At 44.3% G+C, this 26,428-nt stretch overlaps 2 protein-coding genes across 4 annotated transcripts in view; one reads left to right on the top strand and one right to left on the bottom strand.

Annotated features, from left to right (window-relative positions):
- The window catches only part of Fez2 (fasciculation and elongation protein zeta 2), a 40,393-nt gene extending 29,071 nt beyond the window's left edge, over nucleotides 1-11,322 (top strand). Inside the window, exons 6-9 of one of the 2 annotated variants that reach the window (XM_021186403.2) lie at nucleotides 2,149-2,229; nucleotides 4,684-4,759; nucleotides 7,813-7,878; nucleotides 10,464-11,322. In XM_021186403.2, the coding sequence (XP_021042062.1) occupies nucleotides 2,149-2,229; nucleotides 4,684-4,759; nucleotides 7,813-7,878; nucleotides 10,464-10,480 (240 nt within the window). In that variant the 3' untranslated portion in view covers nucleotides 10,481-11,322. The remainder of the gene's footprint in view (nucleotides 1-2,148; nucleotides 2,230-4,683; nucleotides 4,760-7,812; nucleotides 7,879-10,463) is intronic. The other variant, XM_021186402.2, reaches the window with a different exon arrangement.
- A 1,293-nt stretch (nucleotides 11,323-12,615) lies between these two features.
- Crim1 (cysteine rich transmembrane BMP regulator 1) overlaps nucleotides 12,616-26,428 on the bottom strand; it is a 179,786-nt gene continuing 165,973 nt past the window's right edge. For both annotated transcript variants that reach the window (XM_021186083.2, XM_029471628.1), the window contains 4 exons: nucleotides 21,377-21,571; nucleotides 19,259-19,381; nucleotides 16,395-16,585; nucleotides 12,616-15,122 (listed from right to left, as the gene is read on the bottom strand). In XM_021186083.2, the coding sequence (XP_021041742.1) occupies nucleotides 14,946-15,122; nucleotides 16,395-16,585; nucleotides 19,259-19,381; nucleotides 21,377-21,571 (686 nt within the window). In that variant the 3' untranslated portion in view covers nucleotides 12,616-14,945. The remainder of the gene's footprint in view (nucleotides 15,123-16,394; nucleotides 16,586-19,258; nucleotides 19,382-21,376; nucleotides 21,572-26,428) is intronic.

Raw genomic sequence — 26,428 nt, 5'->3', positions numbered from 1 at the left:
ACTTCTTCATCCAGCTGAGATTTTTGAGTCTGCATCTATCTTTATCATTTCCTCAGATAATGGAGCCAGGTACTACAGACTGAAAGCAAGCATTTTTTCCTTGTCATTTTCCAAGGGAATGTACTTAACTAACAAGCTGACTTGTTTACTTGAAAATCATCTTTATTGCTGGCTCTGGAGCCTGTGATGTCATCTCTTTGGATAACCTGTTTTACAAAGAAGGAACAAATGATAAAATGGTGGTGTGTGAAGAATCTACAGAAATAGTTATGCTACGTAGGTTTTTCTTATAAAAGCAGTCTCTTCCATCCAAAGTAATAGTTATATTCTCAGCAGAGTGAGGAACCATGGCAATCTCTTGGCCAGGCCATTGGTTCTTGCCAACATAAAACTGGGTATGGGTTTGGGTCTGGGAAAGGCAGGGCAGGCGGGTAATGGAGAGGGAGGGGCATGCTGAATAGCTCCCACAAGGCCATTGTGGGCACACTCAGATTTCCAGCCGTGCTGTTGGTTGCCTACCGTGGCTGGGCCAGAGACTAATAGTCTGCTCCCTTCAGGGTAACCTTTTTTGTATTTCTCAGCTCTTTGTTAATCAGGATTTCTTTACACTCTTAACATTTATTGAGAGCCTCAGAGCGCACTCATACATAATTGAATTGGTCAATATTTACTGTATTAAAAGTAAAAACTAATAAAAGATTAATTCATTCAAAGTATCAAAGTTAAATGATTAATTCTTATATAAATGGTAAGTTTTAATAGACTATAACTTTAAAGGTTGGTTAGAGAAATGTCATTGGTGTTTGTTTTTGTCGGTCTTGTTGATGTACGGCACGGTTGAAGAACATGCGCCTCAGCTCCGCCTCTGCATTCAGTCTGCTCTTTGGAATCTTACACTGTACACTGTGACAGTCTGAGTGAACTGGAGTGTGTATATGGCCAAAGTCCATGATGCACTTGAAAGAAATTGTATGAAGCCTAACACTATGTATGCTTAATCACAGCAATAATAAATTTAAAAATAAGACAAGCCATATCTTAATAATTTTAAGGTAAGTTTGAGTTCCTGCTTGTCTAGAATCTCAGTGGCCCTCAGATCATGCCTGGGCCACACTTTGCGATCCCTGGGACTCATGTATATGTTGTCTGAGAACAGAGAGCATTTTGTAGCGTTCTTAGGACCTGGAGAATACCTTTATGTCCACTCCTTCAGTGTGTTTACTGCTTCAACTTTCCCCCTAAAATTCCAGGGAGAAGCACCGTCTGGTGACTCAGAGTGCAGCTTCCTCCTCGGGAGCCTTTCCTTCAGTTAGTCAGGCTGTGAGAATCTCTGCTGCCTTTGACTCAGCTGCTAGCTGGGTGCCATCGTGCCCCTTGATGATGCGTGTGACTGCAGGCTGGGGGCAAATCAAGATAAGTCACCGAAGGGGAAGAGACAGTCTCACTTGAGTGCAGAGAGTGAATTCTAGGAAGTCTCGGAGGTTGCCAGGAGAAATAAGTTGTAATTGTTTTCTAGAAACAGAGTGAGTATGTTTTTGGGGAGGCTCAGCTGGTAAATTGGGATCCATTCTGCTCCCCAGGCAGCCTAGGCCGTGTTCCAATTCACATTCTCGGTAGCAAGGCAACGGCAGGTGCCTGGAGAGCGAGTGGGAACAGTCGGTAGTCTGAGTGGCAGCATGGTCATCTGCCAAATGTCACGTTCATCTTCCCCAAACTGATGGCGGAAAGATGTACACTTCAGCTCAGAACAGGCACGTTGCGAAGGATTAGGCTTTCAAGCTTCTGATCAAGTGTAAACAAGAGGTATCAAAAGGTATCTTAAGGATTGTGCGGTAAACTGTTTAATAAAGTAAGGGTACAGCTGACGTTTACAACAAATTGGAACAAATCTATTAGTTACAGCGGGAAAGCTCTCTGTGGGTATAGTGGCTTACAAACAGTCGGCTTTGCGTTGGACTCACGCAGGAATGGAAGTGAAAGCAGTCTCTAAACAGCGTGATTCTGTCTGCTTTCTGAGAATGAGTGATTGTGGCATTTTCTAACTGCTTGTCTGTTGGGCACAGAAACACATCGCGGAACACTCCACTAATAGTCTCTGAACTTCTCTCTCTGTCCTGTTCTTCCTGGGCCATGTCCTGCTGCCTTTAGCGCTTCAGCATGGAGGGGATCTCAAATGTCATTCAGAATGGCCTCCGCCACACCTTTGGAAACTCAGGCGGAGAGAAACAGGTGCTCCGTTATCCTTATCTTCCTCACCCTCTGCTTGTTCCTGTGCTCTGTGAGGGCCCTGAAAGTTGTCACTTTTACTAATTAACTGAGAGCATGGGTGGACGGGAGGACCGCAGGCTCATTCTGTCTGTGTATGAACCGAGATGGACAGAATCTGCCTTTGGGGAGAAAGCGTTGAGATTGGACAACAGACCGATTGCATCCTTAAGCAGGTTTCAGGGCCCCGTTTTCATGCCCACCTTTAACAAATAGATGTTAATATACTGACATAATGGCTTGCATGATCGTGAAAACAACTGAACTGGAACATGATACATTGCTGCTAAAATTTAGAAAAGAAGATCTCATTTTGAGGAGAATGTGGCCAGAGCTTGTTACCTTTGAGATTAGAGTCTTAGGTAAAAAATATGCAGAGAGCAGATCTTACCTCTTTTATCTGAAGTTGGGCATATTGTATAGTGAGCCAGTTCAGTTGTCAGCCTAGTGAGGAGTAAGACGACATCATGGATGCAGAATTATATGCTGTGAGACTGCGTAGTCAGATGTGTAGCAACTTGGTTTGTATTTAGGGTTTTACTTAATTCAAAGGAGGGTCACGGACATGGGAATGTATATGTTGGTGAATGTATTTGAAATTATCTTCCACTATTTGAAAATTCTACCTGACTGAGACACTCTTGTAGGCCAGGTCTTGGCTGAATAAGAAGGTGTGCCACTGTAAGATGTAGGAAGTCCAAATGCCTAGAGATTCTTCAGGGTTAGTTTTTTGTGTATCACTCAAGAGGGGAAAGAGTTGGCATTAGAGAGAGCAGCTTCACACTTACATTCACAGATGATAGGGAGGCCCCTTGGGGATGGGTGAATTCTAGTTGTTATTTCGTGCCCCTTGCCTCTGTCAGCCTGCAGGATGGAAATATAACCTCCAGGCTCATGAGGAGGTGGCCACGGGCCAAGGCATAGATTCCTGATGTTTCTTCACATGGCTTGGCACCATGAGTAAAGGCTCAGGTGGTCACATCATTGGCATTTATAATGATGCCAAGATTAAGAATATATATAAAGAAAGATACTTGGGTGTACAGTTGAGCCTCACCGGAAGAATGTGGGGCCCTGAGATTTAAAAAGTTAAACAGCTATTTTTTTACTATTGTTTGAGCCCTATTGTTAGTAAAAATAACAATTTTTACTATTGTTATTATTTGTTTAGCAACTTTTTCTATCTTAATTTTTTTAGTTATTTATAGAACCATATAGTCTGTGGGGATTAGGAACAGAGAATGAATTTGTAGGACAGGCTTGAAGACGCTCAAGGACAGGGTAGGACACTAAGTTTCTATGTGAGCTTTTGCAAGCTGCTCTGAACTATAGAACAGAGGGCTCTAGACAGTTGTTTCTGGAACATACTTTCATGAGATTTTTCTTTTCCTTTTTGAATTTTTAAACCTAAGTGTGATAATCATGAGAGATAATCATGATAATCATGTTTAGAGAGAGTGAATTGGCTGGACAATTTGTCACAAATTCAGAGATTATTTTTATTATTCATTTACCTTTTTGGCCATTCTTTCTCAATTATCTAATCTCTAATATCTAAGGCCATTTATATGTACTTACAACCACTTAACATATTAATTTTGTTTCAGTAATTGTTTGGGAAGTAAGTCTTTGTTATCAGTGTCTCGAAGAAGTTGGTTTGTGTCTGAAACGTTGTTGTGTTATTCAAGTTGACTGTTGTTTTCTTTTTTTTTTTAATATTTTTTATTACATATTTTCCTCAATTACATTTCCAATGCTATCCCAAAAGTCCCCTGTACCCTCCTTCCCACTTCCCTACCCACCCATTCCCACTTTTTGGCCCTGGCGTTCCCCTGTACTGGGGCATATAAAGTTTGCATGTCCAATGGGCCTCTCTTTCCAGTGATGGCCGACTAGGCCATCTTTTGATACATATGCAGCTAGAGTCAAGAGCTCCGGGGTACTGGTTAGTTCATAATGTTGTTGCACCTATAGGGTGACTGTTGTTTTCAACCGGAATAAGAATGGTCTTAGAGGGAATGATTTGACGGCCAGAGATTATTATTTGTATATATTGTTAAAACTATGGTGTTAGTTTAATGACTGTTCTGAAACGATGTTGAAAAACATGCAAGTAAAGTGCTAGACAAGACTCACTAGAAATGAGCAAATGAGCCGGCTGCCTTCACCCCGTGAGCGAGTGTTCAGGGACTGAGCTGTAGGCAGAGACCTTACTTATGCCGACAGGAGACTTATACACAGCAGGCAGGATTGAGGAGAAAAATGAGCCCCAGAGGAAAGACTCAGGGGATGGCTGCCTATGCTCATGTGCCCACCTCCAAAGCAGCCCTGCTTCTGTAGAGAGTAGACCTCGGGAGTGCATTGCTGTGAACATAAATTAACTCAGGCCTGAATGATTTTTTTCTTTTAATTTGGCAGTATCTGACGACAGTCATCCCTTACGAGAAGAAGAATGGCCCGCCATCCGTGGAAGATCTTCAGATACTAACCAAAAGTGAGCGAAAAAAATCTAAACAACAACTCAATTGACATGTGCTGATTCCTAAGCTCTCGGGTTTAGTTCTGAAGGTTATTTTTATTTTGTCAGTGTAGGTTGGTCAATGGTGGATGCCACCCTGTATTCTTATGACAGTGAAGTAAATAACTATCATATCAAATGGAGTGTCGACTTGAGTGTTGTTTGAATTCTTTCCCTTAAGTTTTGAAATATTTGTGAGCTAAGTGTTTTTTTTTTTTTTTTTAGAAAACATGTTAAGTTGAATCTCCATCATTATGCATGAGACTGTGTCTGTCTGTCACCGAGTAAAATGCTTTGTGGCTCTTATGCAACTTAGTGACAGACTAGGAGAGGGGTAGAGATGTAGGGTAACAGCCGCCTTTTGGGGACTGGGAAAGCAGAGGTAGCTGTTATAAGGCTGCCCTAAGTTGGCAGTGAGTCCTAAGAGCATACATCTATCCAGCAAGCATTTCTAAGGTCGGCTGTGGGCCAGGCTGTTTTCTAGGTACATTAACGAACGAAACAGACAGATAGATACTCTGCCAGTATATGGGGGTGAATTTAAAATGATTTGTGAGATTAATAAATATACATAATGTTGAGTATGTCTTAGAATAGTCATAAACAGCCACAGAAACCTGGCTGCTCTTTATTTTCAGGGGTATTCTTGGAAGTCACTTTCTCTCTCTTGGTAGAAGTGGAATATTATAATAAAAATATTTCTCAATTTATCCTATAGTAAATAAATTATGTCTGATTCAGAGCAAGTCACAATCACCTTAGCATGGGCTGGAGAGATGACTCAGTGGTTAAGAGCACTGGCTGGTGTAGAGGACCCAGATTCAATTTCTAGCAGCCACATGGCAGCTCACAACTGTCTGGAACTCTAATTCCAGGAGTTTTGATGTCCTCTTCTGCCTCCACAGGTGCCAGACACATATAGGATATGTGGATAACATCCCTATACCAAACAAGCAAACAAACACCTAAGCACAGTTGTCCACATTTCATAAACAGAGGAAGTGAAGAGATTGAGCCCCGCAGTTTGGCTCCCATATGTAAGGCAGCACTGAGGGGCTGAGGTGGGAGGATCGCCTGAGGTTCTGAGATCTGACCATCCTAGGCTACACAGAGTGAGACCCTGTCTCAAAAGAAACAAACAAAATAGAAAGGATTAGACTTGTTGACATTACTTCTAATTGTAAATTGTATGGTTTCTTATTAGAGGGAAATGTGTATCATGTGTGTGGATTCTGTTAGTGACATAGGGGCAGGAGGGACAGGCAGCTTCCTCTAAGCCACTCGCTGCCTGCTAACCTTGGTTGTTTATACTTTTTCATGGCGAGCAGTGCATGGAAAGTCTTATATTACCTTATGATATAGGCAAATCAAGGGATGCCAGTCAGTGTAAGATGAAGAAGCCAGAGCTCAGCTGGGTGGGAGGTCAGCCTTCTCATTTTCAGCAAGAGCTTGCACAGTTGTGTGTGTCCAAGATCACAGAAGATGGTTAGTTACAGGGCCGAGGCTCTTAGTTCTTGGGCAACTGCACCCTGAATGACCCCAGCTCCTGGAATGTCACTTTAGAGAGAAGTTAAAAAAAAAAACCAAAGGCTGAAGCCTAAAAGCAGAAATGCTGAGCCTACCGATTGTCTAAAGAAGGGAGAGTAAATACCGCATATTCAACTGCAACTATTGAGCCCAGGAGCTGCAGCTCAGGGACGAGACAGTCATTGCAGTTCCATGTCTAGAACACTCTTAGGTGATAGTTTCCTAGATGGACACAGTTGTTTTTGGAGCAACTTTGGGTGACAGAATGATATCCACTCTAAGGCAGATTAGATGTGATGGTAGAGACATTTGGGTTTACTGGGGCCTCTGCTGTTGCCATAGAGGAAAAGCCATTTGTGCTTCTGTGGCCTTCCTCATAAAAGCTGTGGGAAGGGAGTCAGAGCATGATGATAATTGTAGTCATGAGAGTTCCATTAGCTCCTTATGGTTAACACTGGGCCCTATATGTTGTCTGTACATAATGAGGCACTGGATCCTCATTCACCAAGCCCCTGAGTTAGACCTAATTATTATCCCCCTGCTATGGACGAGAAGCTTGGTACACAGGGTGGTAAAGTACCTTATTCATAATTAGAGAAGTGCTGGAGCCAGGGTTCAAAGCCCCAGAGGGCTGATTTAACAGTTACACTGTGTGAACTTCTCATACATCCAGGGAAAACATTAACTAGGAAGGTACAATTGAGAATGTGGCTCTCCCTTGCTGGTTTAGATTAGAAACCGAGACTGAAAAATTGATGCTGAGTGGCTGGTGTTTCAGTCTTCAAGTTTGGTATTCACCAAGAACAGAACATCAGGCTGGCAGGCAGGTGTGCCTCAGTGTTAGCACTTAGTCTGGCATACATGAAGCCCTAGGTTTGATCCCAGCAATATCATTATGTGTGTATGTGTATTCTCTTATACATACAGTCATACACACAGAGACCGGCAGGCAGGCACGCACGTGTGTGCGCGCACACACACACACACACACACACACACACACACACACAACAAAACCTCCTTTTAGAAAATGGTTCCTTATCTTCTTCTTAGATGCTTGGAGCTGCCTTCTAGGCCTTTTTTCATTGATTTTTCAATTTTTTCACTAAATCTCCCTAGTGTACTCTTTGGAGAGTACAGTTAATTCTCCCCTTTCTCCAGAAGGTTCCTCCAGTTCCAAGGACCTGTGAGGGTAACAGGGCTCATCCAAGTGCACACCTCACTGTCCTTCACTTCCCAGCATGCACTGGAACAAAGCAGATGCCTCATGAATGGCCCGGCCCTCGTTCCTACCTCCAGTGCTTGGGAATGTTGGCCGAGGGAAATGATTCCCACGTCTCCACTGAGATTCACCATATTCTCTTACCTAGAAGAGATTCTGTAAACCGTGTGAATCAGTCACACCACGTCATCCGTTAGTATTGAGGCTACAACTGTGAAAAGACATGTAACTTCTGATCTGGATCCTAAGTTATTGTCATTCTCTTTTTCTTGTTTGGCAGTTCTGCAAGCCATGAAGGAGGACAGTGAGAAAGTTCCAAGCTTGTTAACCGACTATATACTGAAAGGTGAGTTGTTAACCTGCTGTATACTGAAAGGGAGTTGTTAACCGGCTGTATCCTCAGAGGTGAGTTGTTAGCCGACTGTATACTGAGAGGTGAGTTGTTAATCCTCTGTATACTGAAAGGGAGTTGTTAACTGACTGTATACTGACAGCTGAGTTGTTAACCGACTGTATATGAGAGGTGAGCTCTTGGATGCTGTGGATGCAGTGGCTGACGGGCTGTGCTTACTCAGGAGATGTATCATCTTGTTGACAAAAAGCATGCACAACTTTGTTAACGCTGAGTGATGGTAGGAAGGCAAGGGATGTATGACTGCCGTTAGGGCTCTATAGAATTTACCTTCTGTTTGAGATCCTGAGCTGGAAAGAAGTCCCAAAGCTGAGTGGTGAACATCCACTGGAGCAGGAATTAGGAATGTATTAAAAAGACACTGGGCTCTGGACTTGGTAATGCACACCTTTAATCCTGGCTTTTGGAGCAGAGAGGAAAGTAGGTCTCTGAGTTTACTCCAATCTGATCTACATGGAGAGTTCTATGCCAGCCAGGAAGTACATAGTGAGGCACTGTCTCAAAAGATAAAATAAAATAAAATAAAGTATTTCTTAAAAATTTAAAAAATGGCATTGACCAACTTTCTGAGTATCTGGTATGGAGATGTTGGTCCTGTGAAGCGTGGGAAGGGTGGTCTCTAATCATCTTGAGGGCAGTAGAAAAGGAAGGACAGATATGCCAGGGTGGGTGGTGAAGGAGAGAGAACTGTTCAGAGAAGAGACTAAGGCTTCAGGTAGAGAAGGGGAGGGAAAGTCAGGAGGTCTCAGTGGTGAGCTGTGGGCTGTAAGCATCCTGACCACACAGGCTGTGGATACTGAGGAGGGAAAAGAAGACAGAAGATCACGGGCCTCCCTGTGCCAAGAGCAAACATCCAAATGGTCCCTCCTCAGTCGAAGGGACCCGAGAGCTCACCAAGTTATAGAAGAAGTGAATGCTGTTCCGTGGGTCTAATGCTACAGGTAGCAATTATTTATGGAGCAGATTTGACTATTATGTAGTTAGTTGACTTTGCAGGATGTTTGCTGTGTCTTCTGTCCGTCAGTTACTAGGGGAGAAGAGTGTTCTGACTTCTGAGACACTTGCTATCTACTCAGCTGGTTTCATAAACTGGAAAGGGCCCATGGTGAACGATACAGAAGTATCACTCAGAGAGACCTGACACGGAGAGCAGCAGCCTGCGCTGGCCAGCGGGTTACATGGCAGGAAAGGGCTGAGGCGACACCTTTTTAAAGACGGTTTTGTTTTCTGATGGATGGCCTTTTCTCCTGATTGAACTAATGATTTTTTTCTTTTGTACCTGACATCTTTGTTTGCTTTTGTGTTGTGCTAGCCATGGTATGAAAGCTGGACAGCTCCGAGGTTTGTTCTAGACATGAAACAGGAATGAGACGAGCGTAAAGAACACGTCTCAGTCTTAAATTACAGTGGATCTAGAGGGCATTGCCAGGGCAGCCAGACAGTGGCTTCAGGAGGATGTTATGGCCTGGGGAACAAGGCTCTGGGTGAGATGTGGGCTGCAAATATCAGAGCCTATGGTCCACATCGCACAGGCTGGGGATCTTTGAAAACCTAGGACCATGACTGTAAATCTTGTCCTCCCGCTTGGGGAGGCAGGTGTCCCCTTCCTTGGCTTGTGCCTTCCACTCTGGCTTGGCTGTCTAAGCCCTCGCTGGCTGGATGTACCTGCTTCCTATGAGCTGTTCTATGCATGTGTTGTGCTTCTGTCTGCCTTATGCTGTGAAGACTGGGCAGAAAAGCAGCCAGAACTGACTCCAGCAATGGTGCTGTAGTCTAGAACATGAAAGAGGGAACAGTATGGAGAGATGTTGAGGACTTGGTGGAAGTGCCAGTGTGGGCTTGTGGGTAATAAAATGCTCTTTTCCACCCAGCCTGTCAACTGTTGATTTTCCTCGGGACCAGTAATCAGACTCTGTGTGGGAGGGGCTGTTGCTCGGAGTGGAGAGCGATGTGTTTTCTCCTGTGGCTTAGCTGGCTGTCTTACTGTCCTAACTCATGGCTTAGCTGTGTAAAAATACCTCCCTACTTTTAATGCAAGGGTGAGAAGTGAGAGAACTCAAAGTGACCCCATTTGGCCAAAGGTGGACCGGGTACTGGTGGGCAAATGCAACCCTCACTTAATTACCATCCTCCTGCTGCTGCTGACGCCCTGGGCCAACAGGGAAATGGGAGTGTCTACTCTCATACCATTGACTTCCCCAACCTGTGCTGTGGAAGGGACTTACGGGATGGGGCTGGAGTCATGGGCTCATAGCTGGTATACTACTACCTCAAGAGACATGGCCTTTAGGTGTCTCATTTCTGGAGAATTCTAATTACTGTGTCTTAGAGAACTTCTCATTGTTGGTTTTGACTTCTTAAAGTCTTTTAAAAATGCTGTTACAGATGCTTGCATTAGTATGCAGTCTTCATTACACAATGGCAGTCTTCACATACATATAGAATGTTTATACCACTTCATGTTTAATCCAGGTATATGCAGGAGATACATTTCCACCTGTTTCTTTTCTTTCTTGTAGTTCTGTGTCCGACATAGAGCAACATTATAGTGGGAGCCGCTTCCTGTTCTGTGAGCCCCAGGCAGGCTTGACTTCCTCTGGTGTTATTCTGGAACATGCTGCCACGAGTCCCGGCTTTTGGAGACCCAGCACACTTGAACTTGGATTTGCAACTCAGTATTAATAGATCATGACTTCACTAATCCATCACATTATAGCATCACGAGTACTCTTGAATTCTAGAGATAGGTTTTGGTAAATGTGAACTTGTTTCTAGGTTAACAGTCAAGGAGAGGGACATGAATTAATCGTGCATGTTGTTGTTTTTGACAGTGTGGCTGTCAGTTTTGAATTCCTCCATCTGAACTGCACTGAAGAACTAGACTAAAGCACTGGGCGGTCCAACTGTAGCTGTTGTTCAGTGAGGGTGAGGATCAGTGTTTTAGAGCATCTTCAGAGTGTTACCTACCAGTGTTGTCCAGAAGCAGCGACTCAGCACAGCTGTTGTGAGGCAGAGTGCCACCCACCTGCACTGCTCTCACCTAACTGTGGACGCCGGACACTGTTGGAAACTAAGTTTTGTAATTTCTGCCTGATTCACCCTTATTGGCATGTGAGCCATTGGGATGCCATTGAGAATCATGACGAACTTTGAGTGTGTCTGTCCTGTGAGGAAGCGTGTCTGGGAAGGGGTTCATGCCTCTAAGGTGCTTAAGGAGCTGCTGAGGTACTACCTTTCCTCATGGGTGTGCTCAGGTTTCTTTACACCTGTGTGCTTTTCTAGAAAAAGCTGCTAATGGCTGCAACACTAATCATGAACACGTTTTGCCAGTTTCAATCAAGTCAGAGGCATTTAATAAAATTATCTACACACTTCGGAGTCTTGAGTTTTTGTTTGGGTTTGCCCTCACAGAGCTCTTCTTGGGCTTGGTGTAGAGTCCACTACTAAAGTGTGCTCTCTGGGGAGGCTCTCCTTAGCTTAGTATGCTGAAGCAGGAAAAGTGACCTTTGCAGATCATGCTACACGGCCGTGGAATGACAAGCCATCTTCCTATTTAGCTGGACAATGAGAATCCAAAGAGCTGAGGCAGCCCCCCACCACTGCAAATGAGTGTAGTTAGGAGAATTTCCCACCTCAGAGTCTCATGTATACAGGTTGTCTACATTCCTGTCCCCAGCCAGTGAAATGCTGGGGCTCAGATTGAAGTCTGATGGCATCTGGCATCAGCTGTTCCTAGGAGTTTGGACTTCAGTGCCCTGCCTGATAGTGGAGATGGGAGACTATTTGCCAGGTCCCTTTGAATTGCTGAAGACACAGTATTAATAATTTAAGAAATGGATTAGAGTAGAATTTGTCGTGTGCCTTAAAGAAACAGAGCTCTGAAGGACGCATAGCTGCCCTTGGCCTGTTTATAGCTCATTCTGGAGTGGCTGCTCTTCTCCACCAAGTCTGTTCTTTTCACATGGGCTCCCCAACTTTGTCTTATAAACACCTTATTCTTCGGGAGTAAACTGCATAGGATGCTCCACCAAACAAAAACTAAACCTGCCATGACATAGTTCTGATGGGTTAAGCATCCAAATCTTAGATTCACAGTTTCAAAGTCTGAAAGTTTGTGAGCACCAATGGGCTACCCTGAGTGTCATGTGCAAGGCTGCACAGCTGGAGTCGTGGGGCAGGTCTCAAACAACAGTGTTACTTAAATTACCCAGAGACTATGTCTAAAAGGCATATCTGTAAAACACAGAGACTTTTCTTACTTAGGTCCCATCTCTAAGGGATCTCCCTATGTATGGAGATATTCGAAAACCCGAGGAGGTCTGGTGTTTGCAGTACTATTTGAATACTGAGCACGCTTCTCACTTAGGGCTGAGAGCAGGCAGGCACTTGTCTTCCTAGAGCAGCATGCCTGTGCAGTGCAGTCTAAGAGCAGCCTTCTGCAGGAGGCCATGGGGAAAGGCCGCTTGCTGAGGGGATACCTAGGGTTCCCATTGCTGCTGGAGGTGCACTGAGCAGGCAGCGCTGGGAGACCACTGTGTTTTCAGCCTGGCTTGGAAGTCTTTCTGAAGCACGTGGTTTGGAGCTATTGTTTATTTGCTGCCGAAAGCCAGGATGTAAACCATCACTTCCCAGCTCTGCTGTACGAAAACAAGACAAAACAAAACTACAGAACTCTGGTGCACTCCAAGTGCTATATGCCCGGTTTATTCTTCAGGAAATTATATTTGTTTTTCTTTTACAAGAGCACAACAGGAACCAAAGTAAAAGAGTAATAGATACAGCACTCAGGATAAATCATATCTTTAAAATAATAAAAAAAATTTACACCTTGCCCTATATCCTGTTAGTATTTTCATATGGGCATGATTGAAAAAAAAAAACAAACAAAAAGCAAGCATTTACAATTTTTTTGATAAAGTTCTTTTTTTTCTCTTATGCCAGGAATGGATAAATTTGTCAACAAAATTTTATTCTAATCAGGCTGATGTAAATCTATCTCAGTAACATTATATCATTAACAAATTTATTTTGGAAATAGATAAAAATATTGCCCCTTGATAATAAATCTTTTTTCCTTTGATGCAAACAGCTAGAACACCTTTTTCTTTTTGATATTCTAAGACAAAAAATGGTTAATCTTCAGATTAATAAATTAGGTCATTATAATAATAAATTAATTTTTTTTAAGTTCAGCAACCTCTGTCCAAGTATTTACAACAATACTTGAAAGTTCCTTTACAAAACAGAACATATCTTCTTTTCACATTAAGCATACTGGGTATCCGTGTCTTTCACAACAAGCATTTTTAAAGGAAAATCAATGCACGAGTGGGTCATTAGTATAAAAGTGCTAAGAGCTGTTTGAAAAGTTAACACTATAGCATACAGTCAGTTATATTTGAGGCAAACTATAACAAACTTCCAGCTTATTGTGGACAATATTCCAGTAGTTGTTTCAAACAGTTGTTTGAAAGAAAAAAAAAAATCCAGGAGCTGATTAGTGATGCAGACACAACGCTGGCATCATTGCCTCTGGTCAGTGAGCAAACTGGAAACCAGGTGAAAGAAAATCCAAATGAAGAAGAAAAAATTAATAAAGGAATATCCTTTCCATAGCATGTGAACTGCTGTTGCTCCATATGTATACACTCACGCTCATGTACACACACACACACACACACACACACATACACACACACAACCTTTCCTTTGCAATTAAACTGCAGGTAAATGAGATCATGTTATTCAAAAAACCCTAAGTGATCAGAAGCATTGCTATGGAATGCCTGTTTATCTGCCTTTGTTCTGGTTAAAATCTCATAAAAATACATTCAACAGGAAAACATAAACTGTATGTGTATAAATATATATGTATATATATTATATACACATGCACACAAATACTCTTGTTTTTGAAGCATAAGATAGTTACATAAATATTCCTATAATTGCTAAAATTTAAAGAGGCATCTTTTTTTTTTGAGTTTCAACAAAGGTGCTTGAATAATATACAATTAAAATGAAGTAGTTTCTATTTTGTAGAATCAGTATATAATAAGGAAAAAAAAATCCCAAACAGTCCTTTTTTTTCTTTTTCTCAAAAGTTTCTTCTTAAGCTAGAGCTTTAACAAAACTATGAACAACCAATGATAGCACAGAAGAAAACAACAAGGAACAATGAAGTGTAGCCCCTGGAAATGCCTGGTGTCCTTCGCCGTTGCCCTTCCTGTCACGTAGCGAGCAAAGCTCCAGTGGTCAGGTCAAGAGGTGACCTCGTTCCTACTCAATCTGCTGTGTCTCCTAGGAACTGGCTGGTTGGCACGGAAGAAAACAGCAGCAGCAAAAAGTGAATACATCCTTAAGAACCCGCTTTCGAGAAATGTTGCTCTCCATCTCCCTGGCTTCCTCACTGCCTACTGCGGCTGTGACTGTATAGAAACTTGTGGCTTTAGACCTGGGATGGCTATCGAGAGTTCTGATGCACTTGTCTGGTGTGGTATGGCAGCTCGGTTGCAAGGCCTTTGGTGATCCTGCTCATTCAGGCCCTACCTTTGCAGCAACCAACAGTCTTGAGAGTAACAGGAAAAAGAAATTCCTCTGGGCCATAGATTGCTTTTATTTTTTTACTGGCTTTCTCCCCGAGCCAAGCTGACCATTTTTTTTTCTTCCCAACACTACCCTCCCAACCCATTTCCCCCACCAAACTCTTTCTCCCCTCCCCAAAATGTCTCTACAGCTATCTTACAAGCAAATATACTTTAGCAAGTTTTAAAACTTTGGTTCTATGAAAACATGTGGTCAGTTATCTTGAGGCCAAGTGGGAATGTTTGTTCTGCACAGTGCTGTAGACAGAGCCCATCCCAGTCCAGCCCCTAGCGCTGGACACCAGGTCGCAATCTGACACAAGACACTAAGCAAGTGCGCAAATCCTAGTTTACTTTAAAGAGCAGATTTTCGTCTTTCTCCGTCTTTCGGAACCTCATCGGCGCTGCTGCCCGTGTTCACACCGTTTGGTAGAAGTTGTCTGCCTGTAGGTGGTTCTGTTTCTGCATGCTGTAGAAGCCACTGAATCGAGCATCTGGTTCGGCAATTCTTAGCATTCTCTGGGGACCATCCACCTGGACTCGAGTGCCTTTCTTGCAGTCCACAGATACCAGCTGATTATTCAAGGAAGAAGGCTGTTCAGTGAGAGATGGGGGAAACAAAAACCCACAAAGAATTAGCTTGCTTCTATATGCCAAGTGAACAGAAACACAGACCCAAGTCAGCTGATACAATGGTTTCACCATTGGGTGATGGCTAGTGTCCATGGGGTGCAATGTCTTAATGTAGCTGTGCCTGTATGTTCACTGGTGAAATGACACAGTAACCATTTCCACGTCCTTGACTGTAGGCTTCATTTAAGAGGGTTACAAATTGGTAGAAGTCACCAGGCAGGCAGATTTCAAAGCAAAATAGTGATTTCTACACACGTGTGCTGCACGAGAATGGTCGCCTGGGTTGGGCCAGCTTCTGTACCCTGCCAGCTCATGACTTGATAATAGTGTTTGTCCCTAGCTTTGGAGAGTGGAAACTGTGCCTTCCCTTGCTCAGCACCATGTTGTGATCTGGTCATGTGTTTAGTATAAATGCTGTGTCCATGTGTGCGTGTGCACGCATGCGTGCGCGCGCGCGCACACACACACACACACACACACAAACACACGAAACAGACACAAAATTTATTTGCAAGGGGGAGCTCACTGTGCTGGGTTGGGGGAGGTTGGAAGAAATATTCAGGTTGTGTAATTTAGAAACTTAAATGCAAAAGGCAGAAGTAGACTTGGAAACTGCTTACTTCCTTAGTATACATTTTTCTTCCTTTTAAACCAGGCTTGGCTAAGAGGTCCTTTGATTAAAACAGAAACGTTTTTGTCCCTTGGTTAGAAGCCGCCTCTGGACCTTGTATCGTGTTATTTCAGGGTCTTCATGCTGTCCTGTTCACCCTGCCCTCTCTGCACTCTTGTGCTACGTCTACCTGACATCTCTGCACCTTCAGCATCCTCTCTCTCCTGTCATCTCCCCTCTTTTCATGGTTTCTTTCTCTTCCCATTCAAAGACTCAGAGTGACGAGAAACACTAGACGATGATCAAGTTGTGGCTTCAAATATAAATGGTAATTAGGACTCACCCCAGCAGATACCAGCTTTAACCTCCTTTAACCACAGTAAAAGTATATCCAAGAAGTTCTGTCTGTGAGAAGTCAGGACTCATTAACTACTGGGTGACAGGTTTTTACCCGGTGTTCAATCCAGCCCTGGGCAAGTATTATAAGCTTGCTTGCTACAGCTTGATAAATACTTGATGTTAAGACTTGCAGAATAAAAAAAAGGCATTGCCTAATATAAAACCTATTAAGGAAGTGTAGGGAAACAGGAGAGGAAGCTCACTTAGTATCACTCATCATTCACCTTGGTTGGTGTCCGGTACCAGCACAGCAGTGGTACCCACTGCTTCTTCTGGTTGATGAGCAGGAAAGCTATTATGATGGACAGGCATATTATTATGGGAACCACAACGGAGACAATGGAATCCAGTGATGAGTCTTCGCTTGGATGCAGCCTGTTATTATCTCTGTAATCTACCTGGAGGTGACCCATATCTAGGAGAGAAGAAACAAGCACTTGGTACTCCAACCAGAATTTTAGAGGATTATTTTAATTACACGGCAAATGGAGATCAGCAGCTTGCTTTTATTACTTCCTGGTATTCTGGGCTAAAAAGATGATTAGGGTCTAATGTTGAGCCAAAGAGAGCTCTTAGAGAGTAAAGGACTTAGAGGGTAAATAGGATTAAGGGAAAACTTGCAACAAAAATTAAAACACGAGGTAAGAATGTTACTGACTGGCCAAGAAGATATTTCCTGCAGCTAATTAGGAAATTATAAAACGTTGGATAGATTTTAAAGTGATTAAAATTAGACAACTTAAACATGTTTGTTACTAACATTAAAATATCTCAATACAATGAATATATATTATGTATTATAATGAGAATATATATATGTATATATGTATATGTATGTGTATATGAATATATATATCTACTATTAGCATGCACGTGTATGTTAAGATTTTTGAAAGGCAGCAGCTTTGTTCTCTACTTACAGAGACCAGAACAAAGTATGTAGGAGAAGCTAGGTTTAATTAGATCAGTCATGAGACAACTGAGTTGATAGGTTAGTTTGATAAGTTCTAAGGAAAAATGCTTATGTTTAATAAATTTATTGAAAAATACTTTTATCTTGCCTTAATGAGCCACAGCAGAAGCACAAGGGGAACAATAGTTCTTTAGAAAGAGTATCCTTCTATTCTTTTAAAATGTTTTTTTAGGCTGGTGAGATGGCTCAGCTGGTGGAGTGTGGACAAGCCTGATGACCCAAGCTGGGTCCCCAGAATCCACATAAATGTGGCAGGAGAAAACCGAGTCTCAAAGTTCTCCTTTGACCTCTGCATGCACACACCATACCACAAACCCAAAATAGTCATGTTACAAAAATACTCTAAAGATGATCTTGCAAAGCTGGAGGCGTAACAACTCAGTACTAGTGATTGCCTGCTACGCCCAAAGACCTCGGTTTGACCTCCAGTACTGCAAAAACCAAAGCACAAGTGATATGGAAAAGAGATACGGGAAATGTACTACTCTGTCGCTTTAATGTTATTTTCTTTCAAACAACCATTCCAGTCAGGTCTCGGGGCCCGCGAGTGAATGACAGAGGCCATACTGATTGTCCTGGAAACTCAGCTTACAAATCACAGCTCTGTGGTGTTAGGGCTATGGATCCTAAGCTGTTGTGAACACAGAGAGGAGGGAAAGGTTGGGAAGGACACATCTCAAGTCAGCCGGTCCAGTCGGTAACATTCAATAGAAAGAGAAAGAAAGGAAGACCATCATGAAGGAAAACACCTACAACAAAATACTTCATCGATGGGTTAGGTTTTAAATACAAAACAACTAAAAGAAAGGCTGTTTTCCCATACTCTAAGTGATACCAGGACTGGGTCTCTGCGGCATCTTTGAAGATTGGGCAGTCAATTAAGGAAAATCCTAGTGAGGAACTGACAGCTCTTCTTTACAAACTTACATCTTTCTATTCTGTTAGGATGCTAAATAACATATCATGACAAGTTAACTTTGAGCTTCCCTGGACTCCAAGAAAACACCAGAGATAAAAATCATCAACATAAGCCGGGCGTGGTGGCGCACGCCTTTGATCCCAGCACTCGGGAGGCAGAGGCAGGCGGATTTCTGAGTTCAAGGCCAGCCTGTTCTACAGAGTGAGTTCCAGGACAGCCAGGACTACACAGAGAAACCCTGTCTTGAAAAACCAAAAAAAAAAAAAAAAATCATCAACATGACCTACACCATTCAGATCAAAACAAAATGAATTACCAAGAAGAAGTGTTTATTTTCTGCTTGTGGACTTTAACAGCTGCTATGTGATGCACAGGTCCCCAGCAGACTACAGCTGGGGAGGCTGCTGTGGTGCCTGGAGCTCAAAGTCTCCAACAAGGGCACATACACTGACCACGCCTACTGTGTGTCCAGTCAGAACTGGAATCCTGGGTATAGGAGTTTGGCTCTGTGGTCATCTGGCTTGATCCAAAGATAATGTTTATAATGTCTAAAGTAACAAGATCATTCATCTCTCGCACAATACACATCACTCCTTCCAAAAGAAATAGAAAAACTGCACAATGATGTTGAAAGCATGTTTGGAGTCAACAGGAGGCAGTATTGAGCCAGGGCTTAGCATGAATTTAGCCTCGTCTCCTTTAAGGGAAGTGGTAACAGAAGTTAGCCAGGCTTTGCTCAGAGCTAACAAGAAGCAAACTCACATGTTTATAGTGTATACAATTGAAAGGAAGAAAGGAATGAAATAACTCTGTAGAAATCAGCTCTGTAATAAACTTAAAACTCTCATGAGGTGAAAACCCAGAATAGTGATGCTGCCTGCCCAAGGGGCGGTGAGATGCTTCCTTCCTCTGCCACGTTCCTACACGTACATGTCACGTCGGGCTCTTCTGACTAGGACTATATCCATTCCCCTCATCACTAAGCATTGGAGTCTACAGGACCAGCAAGGGCACATTTACCCAATGTTCTACACATGACACTGAGGTATTTAATATATTTCGACCATGGTCTTCCCCAGACTGGTTAATGCACTTTCCCCAGGCATTCGAAAATATAGCATTTTTTTTTTTTAAAATCAAGAATAAACAAAGCAGATCACAAGACAGGACAGCTCTCAAGTGACATCAGTGTTTACCTCTAGGGAGATGGATGATGTCATTTTCACTTGGGGTGGGCCACATGGGGACCTCCAGGTCAATCTCGCCACGATGATTTTTCTTCTCAATGGGTACATTGGTTGGCTCTGGCACATACATTTCTAAAAGAAGAAAGCGTTTCAGCTGAGAGATGATGGGAAAGAGAGCTGCTTATTGTTGGTGTTAATGTACTTTATCCAATCAGGGCCTTCAATTCAATGCCATTGGACTGGGAGGTGAACGACTTGCTCTCCCCATTTCCATGGCTCACTCCTGTAACCAGTAGCTGGCTTTAATGGTGAGAAAGCATTTCCCACGGTGTTGGAAGGAACAGACTTCCCTACTCGACCAGCCTTTTCTTGTGTCAGATGTGGGCTTCATAGTTCTGTGTGCATCACAGTGACACTGGCATCTGTCTCCATATTTGGTTCTTCAAGTACACCCCACCCCCATCAATCTCCCTAAGACATGACCTGGTTATTCATGTGATACATCTGCTCAAAACTGGCCCTCCCTACCCCTTCAAAGGTCAAATATAAACTCATTAGACATCCAAGGCCCTAGACATCTTGGCCACCATTTATGTTTTGCACCTGCTTCTAGAACTCATTTGCCCTAGGGTCACTGGCTTGACCTCTCCTATTTTGGGGTCTTTGGATAGAAGACTTCTTCATTCCAACTAAGAGAGACCATTCAACCTTTAAAGTCTTCCTCAAACCCTTCTTCTGTGAAGCATTCCAGGGCCATGGCTACTAGGAACTTTGCCCGCATGGCCTGGACCAAGAGTTGTAAGGTTGTTGTCTTGAACATCACCCACCCCTTGTCTGAAATACTGCGACTGTTCTTGCTGTAATGGTTAAGATAAACTTGGTTTTGCTCCCAATTTCTGGTAGGTGATCAGTTGAGGAGAGATTGGGAGAGCGAACAAGAGGAGGAACACTGGGAACAAGGGAAGAGGACAAGAGTCAGTGACCCTGAAGCCAAGTGCAGAACGCTTCAGGGAGGAAGGTCCAACCAGCAGCAAGGGTCCTTATTCCCCAAGCATGATGAGAGCTATAAAGGACTTGTCCGTTTACGGTAGCTAGTTCTCAGAAGTGCTCAGATAGGGTTATGTGCATAAGACCCAACAAAAGGCCAGCAAAATTCAGTTAAGCACTGTCTAGCTGCCCTATTTTAAAGTATCACAGTTCAGCTGTATTTTTAAATTGACACAGACCCCAGATCATTGTCCTATACACAACCAAGATCCATGATCACTGCAAGGGAGACAGGAGCCTCAAGGTGAGCATGAAAAGGCTCCTGGTTCACTGTGGGCCTCGCTTGGACTGAGAGCCTATGTGTGGTCCAGGCTGCCTGGGAAGTCTCTGGTGTGCATGGGATCCGATTGGGAACACTGCCCAGAGGCTGTCCCGGTGAAGGTTAAGGCCCTGCAGTTCTGGGATTAAGGCAGAGGATAAAGGAGCTGTTTTGGCAGGAGGCACAGGGATAGGAAAGTAGAGGATGGCGGGGGGGGGGGGGGGGGGAAGTTGGTGGTGGTAGGGGAGAGGGGTCTGGGCAGCTGTGAGGACTGTGGGGGTTTGAAAGTGAGAGATTGAATAAGGCAGCTGATGTGAGGGAGTGAGGGAGAAGGAGGGGCGGAGACATGACAGAGGGTGTGCTCTGTGGTTACCTGACACATGGGAGGAGAAAGGTTCAGCTGAGGGGTTGGGAAAAGACTACAGATCACAGTGGGGCAGGGGCTCAAACTGCTGAGCTAAAAACAAATGATCCAGTTCTATCCTCTTTAACTGCAAATCTTCCATTTTTGTTCTGATACGCATTCGTATTCTTGTCTGTGTTTGATCTGAGGTCTTTTTCCTTAGCCAGGTCCAACACTGCACTAAAAACATTCTGTGCTATTCTGACAGAGCAGGCTCCTTTAATGGGTGGGCTATACTTGTGTGGCTATACTTCATTTTATGGGTAGAGTATGAAAATTAGGACAGGTACAGCCTTCACTTCCCTGGTCACAGCTCTGCAAATTATCCTGAGGACTTTGTGTAGGAGCATTTTAACTGGGCTCACCCCACTACCTGAGCCATATTTGCCTGACCACAGAAAGATGATGGTTTAGATACCTGGGCACATTGGACAGCAGCTCCCTTCCACCTTGATGGGCTCGGCACAGGGTAACGGTGGGCAGCTGACGGTCGAGCACAGGGTCTGGCCTTGCAGGCAGTAGCAGTGCGTGCAGCTGTCAATATCCCACCGTTCCTCGTCAGCATAGGTCTTCCCACTGAAGTGACACACCACTTTCTTTGGAATTGTGTCTTCTAGTGAGAAAGAGGACATGGTGAGGGTGACTGAGTGACCATCAAGGCATCTTCTATTGGGATACTATGGGGCACAGCTGCAAGATGGTTAGTGATCTCCAGTATCTGGCGGAACCATTTTCCTCCAGCCCCGATAGGGTTGTCTGTCATTCTCCTTGGACCTTCAGAACCTCCTTCTTGTGGCCAGCCACTGACCGAAGTCCACAAAGAACACACAAGGACTGCAAGAAGAGCAACTGTAACAGCCACATGGGAGTGCTGCTCACTGGGCAAGGGTCACTAACTGAAATGAGATGTAGAAAAGCGTATGGGGGGCCTGCTGGGCACACTCCCTGAACCAGGGCCTTGCCAATCCCCATTCCCAATCACCATTGGTGTGTTTTATAAACCATGCTGGAGAATAGCAAGGGATGAGAATGGCCGAAATGTCCTGAGCCACGACAGCCTTGAGAATTGTCCCCGTCATCCCTTTAAGGGATGCTGCATGGTTTCTCACCAACAAGGCCATTTCTACCTCCAACTCAATTTTACTTCATCTAACCCACTCCCCACTCAACACCAGCAGATTGGGGTTCTTGAGAATGGAGTACATTTACATATATTTATTTTACTTAGAAGTTTAGATCATCTCTTGCTGCCCTCATATGCCAACCTTTCCCTTGCAAGTTTCCTTCTCTTCTTAACGGATTCATAGCGATCCCATTTAACAGCTCGTCTGCCTAGAGTCTGGGGCTTAAGACTGGGGCTCTGAGCAGGTCTAATGATCAACAATTCAGCAGTAAGGCAGAGACAGGCTGGTCCACAGAGAAGCCCTGCAACCAGGCCAGTGACTAGCTGGATGACAGACACCTTCATATCTGGGACAAATTTGTGCGCGGAGTCTAAAGACTGCATTGCTGTGCACCGAAAAAGGCAAAAGTCTATAGGAAAATGGAGCGCTCGGGGCTTGGTGTGTTTCCTGGGAGGGCCCCGAGGTTGCTATGGTCACTGGACAGACACAAAGCACAGGGAACAGAACACTGAAGCAGAGGAATAGAACCTGTGTCACGGATTAGAAGGCGTAACCCTCACCCTCAGGATTTTCTTCTCTGCTGTTTTATTACTGCTGCCTAAAGCTCACCAGGGCAAGTTTTGGTAGAATGAGAAACCCACTTTTCTAGCATCTTCTAAAATGTTGTTTAGCTGTATCAGTCCGTGTTCCACACTATGTGTCTTGCCGAATCATCCATTAAGCTAACAACTCATTTGAGGGCTTTCAAACCAAACGGGACACAAGTGCTTGCTAATATGGAATCCTTAAAGGCGGGGAAGGGACTTAAGATATCTAAAACATACGTGGGAAGTAGGTTGGGAAGAGTTATTTGGTGTCCTTAACTCAGGAAGTATTCTGACGTCGTCATCATGAAGGCTAGTTTAGGTCACTGAATCTGGAGTCTACTCTGCAGCGACCTTGTAAGTAAGTAAGGAAGCAATCCTGAAGAGAACAGCGCTGCTGCCTGTGCAGATTATAAATCATGAACTAGCTCCAATGATAGAGCAACCATGAACCGAACTGCGTGAGAAAATGGGAAGGAGAAGGCTCAACTCCTTGCCCCAACTTGCCTGTCATCCTTCCTGCATCTTATGCCGGTGGCACCTCTGCCAGTACTCTTCTGAAGGAAGGGCGTGAGGCACTGAGACAGAAGGCTGGGGAGTGTGCAAAGCGGGTCGACTCGAGACCAAGCACTAAGCTCTATTGTCTTAGGGTCTCAGCACAGAAACTCATTACACCTTAAGATATTTCATAAATCAATGCCCCTCATGCTCACACAGTAAGATTAGCTTCCAAAGCGAGGTTGCGATGTTAGGGATGGTAATTATGCGTTCAGCATCGTGAGGGCATCCACACATTCAAGAAACACTCATCACCAGTGCTGATGCAGGCGGGATCCTGACCAAGTAGCTGCGCAAAGTGTGGTGGGGGTGGGGGTCCCACACCGATGCCCAGCTCAGTAACCACTGTGTGAAGTAAACACAGGCGGACAGTATGGAGGGTAGAAGACAGGTCTGCTGGGTAAGAGAGACTTCTCCCAGGACTGCACACTCGGCCTATCCTGTAAGCAGTAAAGAGGACGTTTAGAAGCTAAGGGAATGTACCTCAGAAGGAAAGGGAGGTGTATCAGGGTGTCTGGTGCGTGTGCCCGCATCCATTGGAGATAACCTCTGGAATGGATAACTAAGGATTCTGAATGTCAGCTGAGACTTTTAGATCCTTCCTATGGAGATGGCGATGAGCCCTCTTAGTTTACTTCAGAAGGAAACTGAAATCTGCCTACATGGAAGCCCTCTCGGGCCAAGGCAGCAGGGGTATAGTGTCCAAGGGGGTTTAGGCAGAAAGGGAGGGTGAGGCTTGGGGGGTTTCTATGAAATAGAAATTGGGATACAGATGGGAAGGTGGAGCATAAGGAATCACCCTCCGGCTTTAAGTAGTGAACAGTTAGTGGACTTTCGAGGGGCTCAGGTCAGGCTTTAGCCAATAGTCTCTGATACTCCCGTGGATCTTCCTCACCCCCCGGGATGGATCTGTAAGCTCTCAGAAACAGAAACCTCAACACTCTCCCTCCCCCACACACTTGGGCGGCCGCGCACACACAGGAGCGTGTGGGAGGACGACACTCACACTCGAGAGTGGTGCTCCCAGTGGCACTCCCCCACTCAGAAGAACAAAATCAACAGACTAAGGAAAGTGCAGGCAGCGACAACGATCCACTGTTGAAGACAGCGTCACCCAGTGCCTATGACGATGCTCATTCAGCAGCTGGACGAGACCACAGTGGAGTCCAGAAGGACAGTTACAAAATGATACCAGAGAAAGAACGAGTGCTCCGAATACTTGGAAGGCGATGGGTTCGGGCAGAGACTTGGGGCCACAGAATAGGTGAAGAAACTAAAGTCTCGTGCTCTTTGTCACCCAAATACCTTTTCTAAATCCCATTAGGACTAAACGTTCAAAGTAGCAAAATGACCACAAACACAGTGGAACCCATTAGGCTAGCAACCCACGGAGAGACCCGCGCTCGCAGTCCCTCAGAGATAGAGTCAGAGTTTCTGACCAGCTAAGGAATGTGCAGCCCCCGGGGAACTGCCCACACATGTGAGCTGACTGCTACCAGACCAGTTTATCATGGTTCCCCTGAAAGACCCTAAAGACTCATCCCTGAAGACCCTAAAGCATGTCACATTCAGCTTCAGTTCATCTGCAAATGACTTCATTCAGATTTGAGATCGGATTTGAAAAACTGTGTGTGAAGATGTTCAGGGTGTAGTAGATGCCAGCCGGCAGGCAGACACTTCTTGTGTCGGCTCCGATGTGCACTGGCTTCCTTCAGAAACTCTCAGGCCACCCAATACACTCAGAGCCCAGCAAAGGCTAAGCTGGTGCTAGACTTGAGGTGGGTCAGAATTAGTATATGGCAGGGTGTGCAGAGAGCCTGACTCAAGACTCTTAGTTGAGCCCCATGTCAAAGACATCATTCCTGGTCTTGCTTGAGAAGTCTATCTGAACCAGAGTACCAAAACTTTTCATGGCAACGAAATATGTTTCTCCAAATAGGGTATTAAAAAACCAAGCCATACTGTGCTAATAGTGAATTTTCATGTGAAGCAAGCAGATGTGACTCTTGCTTTCAAGACAGTCCCAAATTACCAGGGCAGGTGCCATCTGGCCCAGGAAATGGTAAGATAGATTTTGGTTAATGAGTCTTTCTAGATTAGTTAATGTGTCTTCCTAGAAATATTTTTGCTTCTTACTCGGTTTCTCTTGAGAAGTTAGTGACTTTGGCAGAGGCTGACACTCTATACTTGGAGCAGATGTTGGTTGTTAGATGGACCACAGGTTTAAGAAACCTTCAGAATGGAAAAACAGGGGCGAAGTCTATGCAACTTGAAGGTGTTGGTAATGAATGACTAGTCACTGAAGTTTTCTTGTAAGAAGTCCTTAGCCTACGTGAGATTACGAAAAAGCCACTCAAAGCACCTAGCCCGGCGAGGAATGCAGACCTAGGGACTGAGTTTCAGTGTGGCTACTGTGTGTACGCGCAATCTGTTTCTTCCCAAACGCCACCGCATTGCTCTGCTTAGGCACACAATGACATCATGTGCTTCGACTATTCAATACCTCGCTTGGATTATTTGTAACTTCCACTTACTGGATGACTGCTATGTGCCAGGCACCAGGATGAGTATTTCACATGAGTCAGTCAGTTCCATTTGATCTCCACAGCTCAGTGGACACAGTGATTGTTTCAATCCTACAGAAAATCGAGGCCCGTGGAAGTCAAGTCACTCATCTAAGATGCTGTGGACAGGAAGTCGGGGTGGGACAGGAACCAGCGTGGGCATGGTTCTCCAACCCACACATGCCTTCTTGCCTACCAACAGAATGACGACAGGAGAACGTTCCAAGGAAAACATCAGGGACAGCACCGATACAAAAAAAACATTGCCTTTTAAAACCAATACATTAGGGATTAAACATCCCATGAACACGATCTGGAAGAGACTGCCTTAGCTTCAGATAGCTTTGGGCTTTTCCACTGGCAATGGCATCAGGGGCCAGTATTTTAAATATTCAGGCGAGACAGTCACTATTTCAATGGTTATACCTTGATTTGATAAGCTATGGCATTTTACTTCCTCATCAGGGGCCCTGTCTTAGTCAGGGTTTCTATTCCTGCACAAACATCATGACCAAGAAGCAAGTTGGGGAGGAAAGGGTTTATTAGGCTTACACTTCCATGCTGCTGTTCATCACCAAAGGAAGTCAGGACTGGAACTCAAGCAGGTCAGGGAGCAGGAGCTGATGCAGAGGCCATGGAG

This window comes from Mus caroli, chromosome 17, assembly GCF_900094665.2.
Source record: "Mus caroli chromosome 17, CAROLI_EIJ_v1.1, whole genome shotgun sequence".
NCBI lineage: Eukaryota > Metazoa > Chordata > Mammalia > Rodentia > Muridae > Mus > Mus caroli.
Note: the sequence above shows the minus strand (reverse complement) of the source record. Positions and strands in the feature narration are given on the sequence as shown.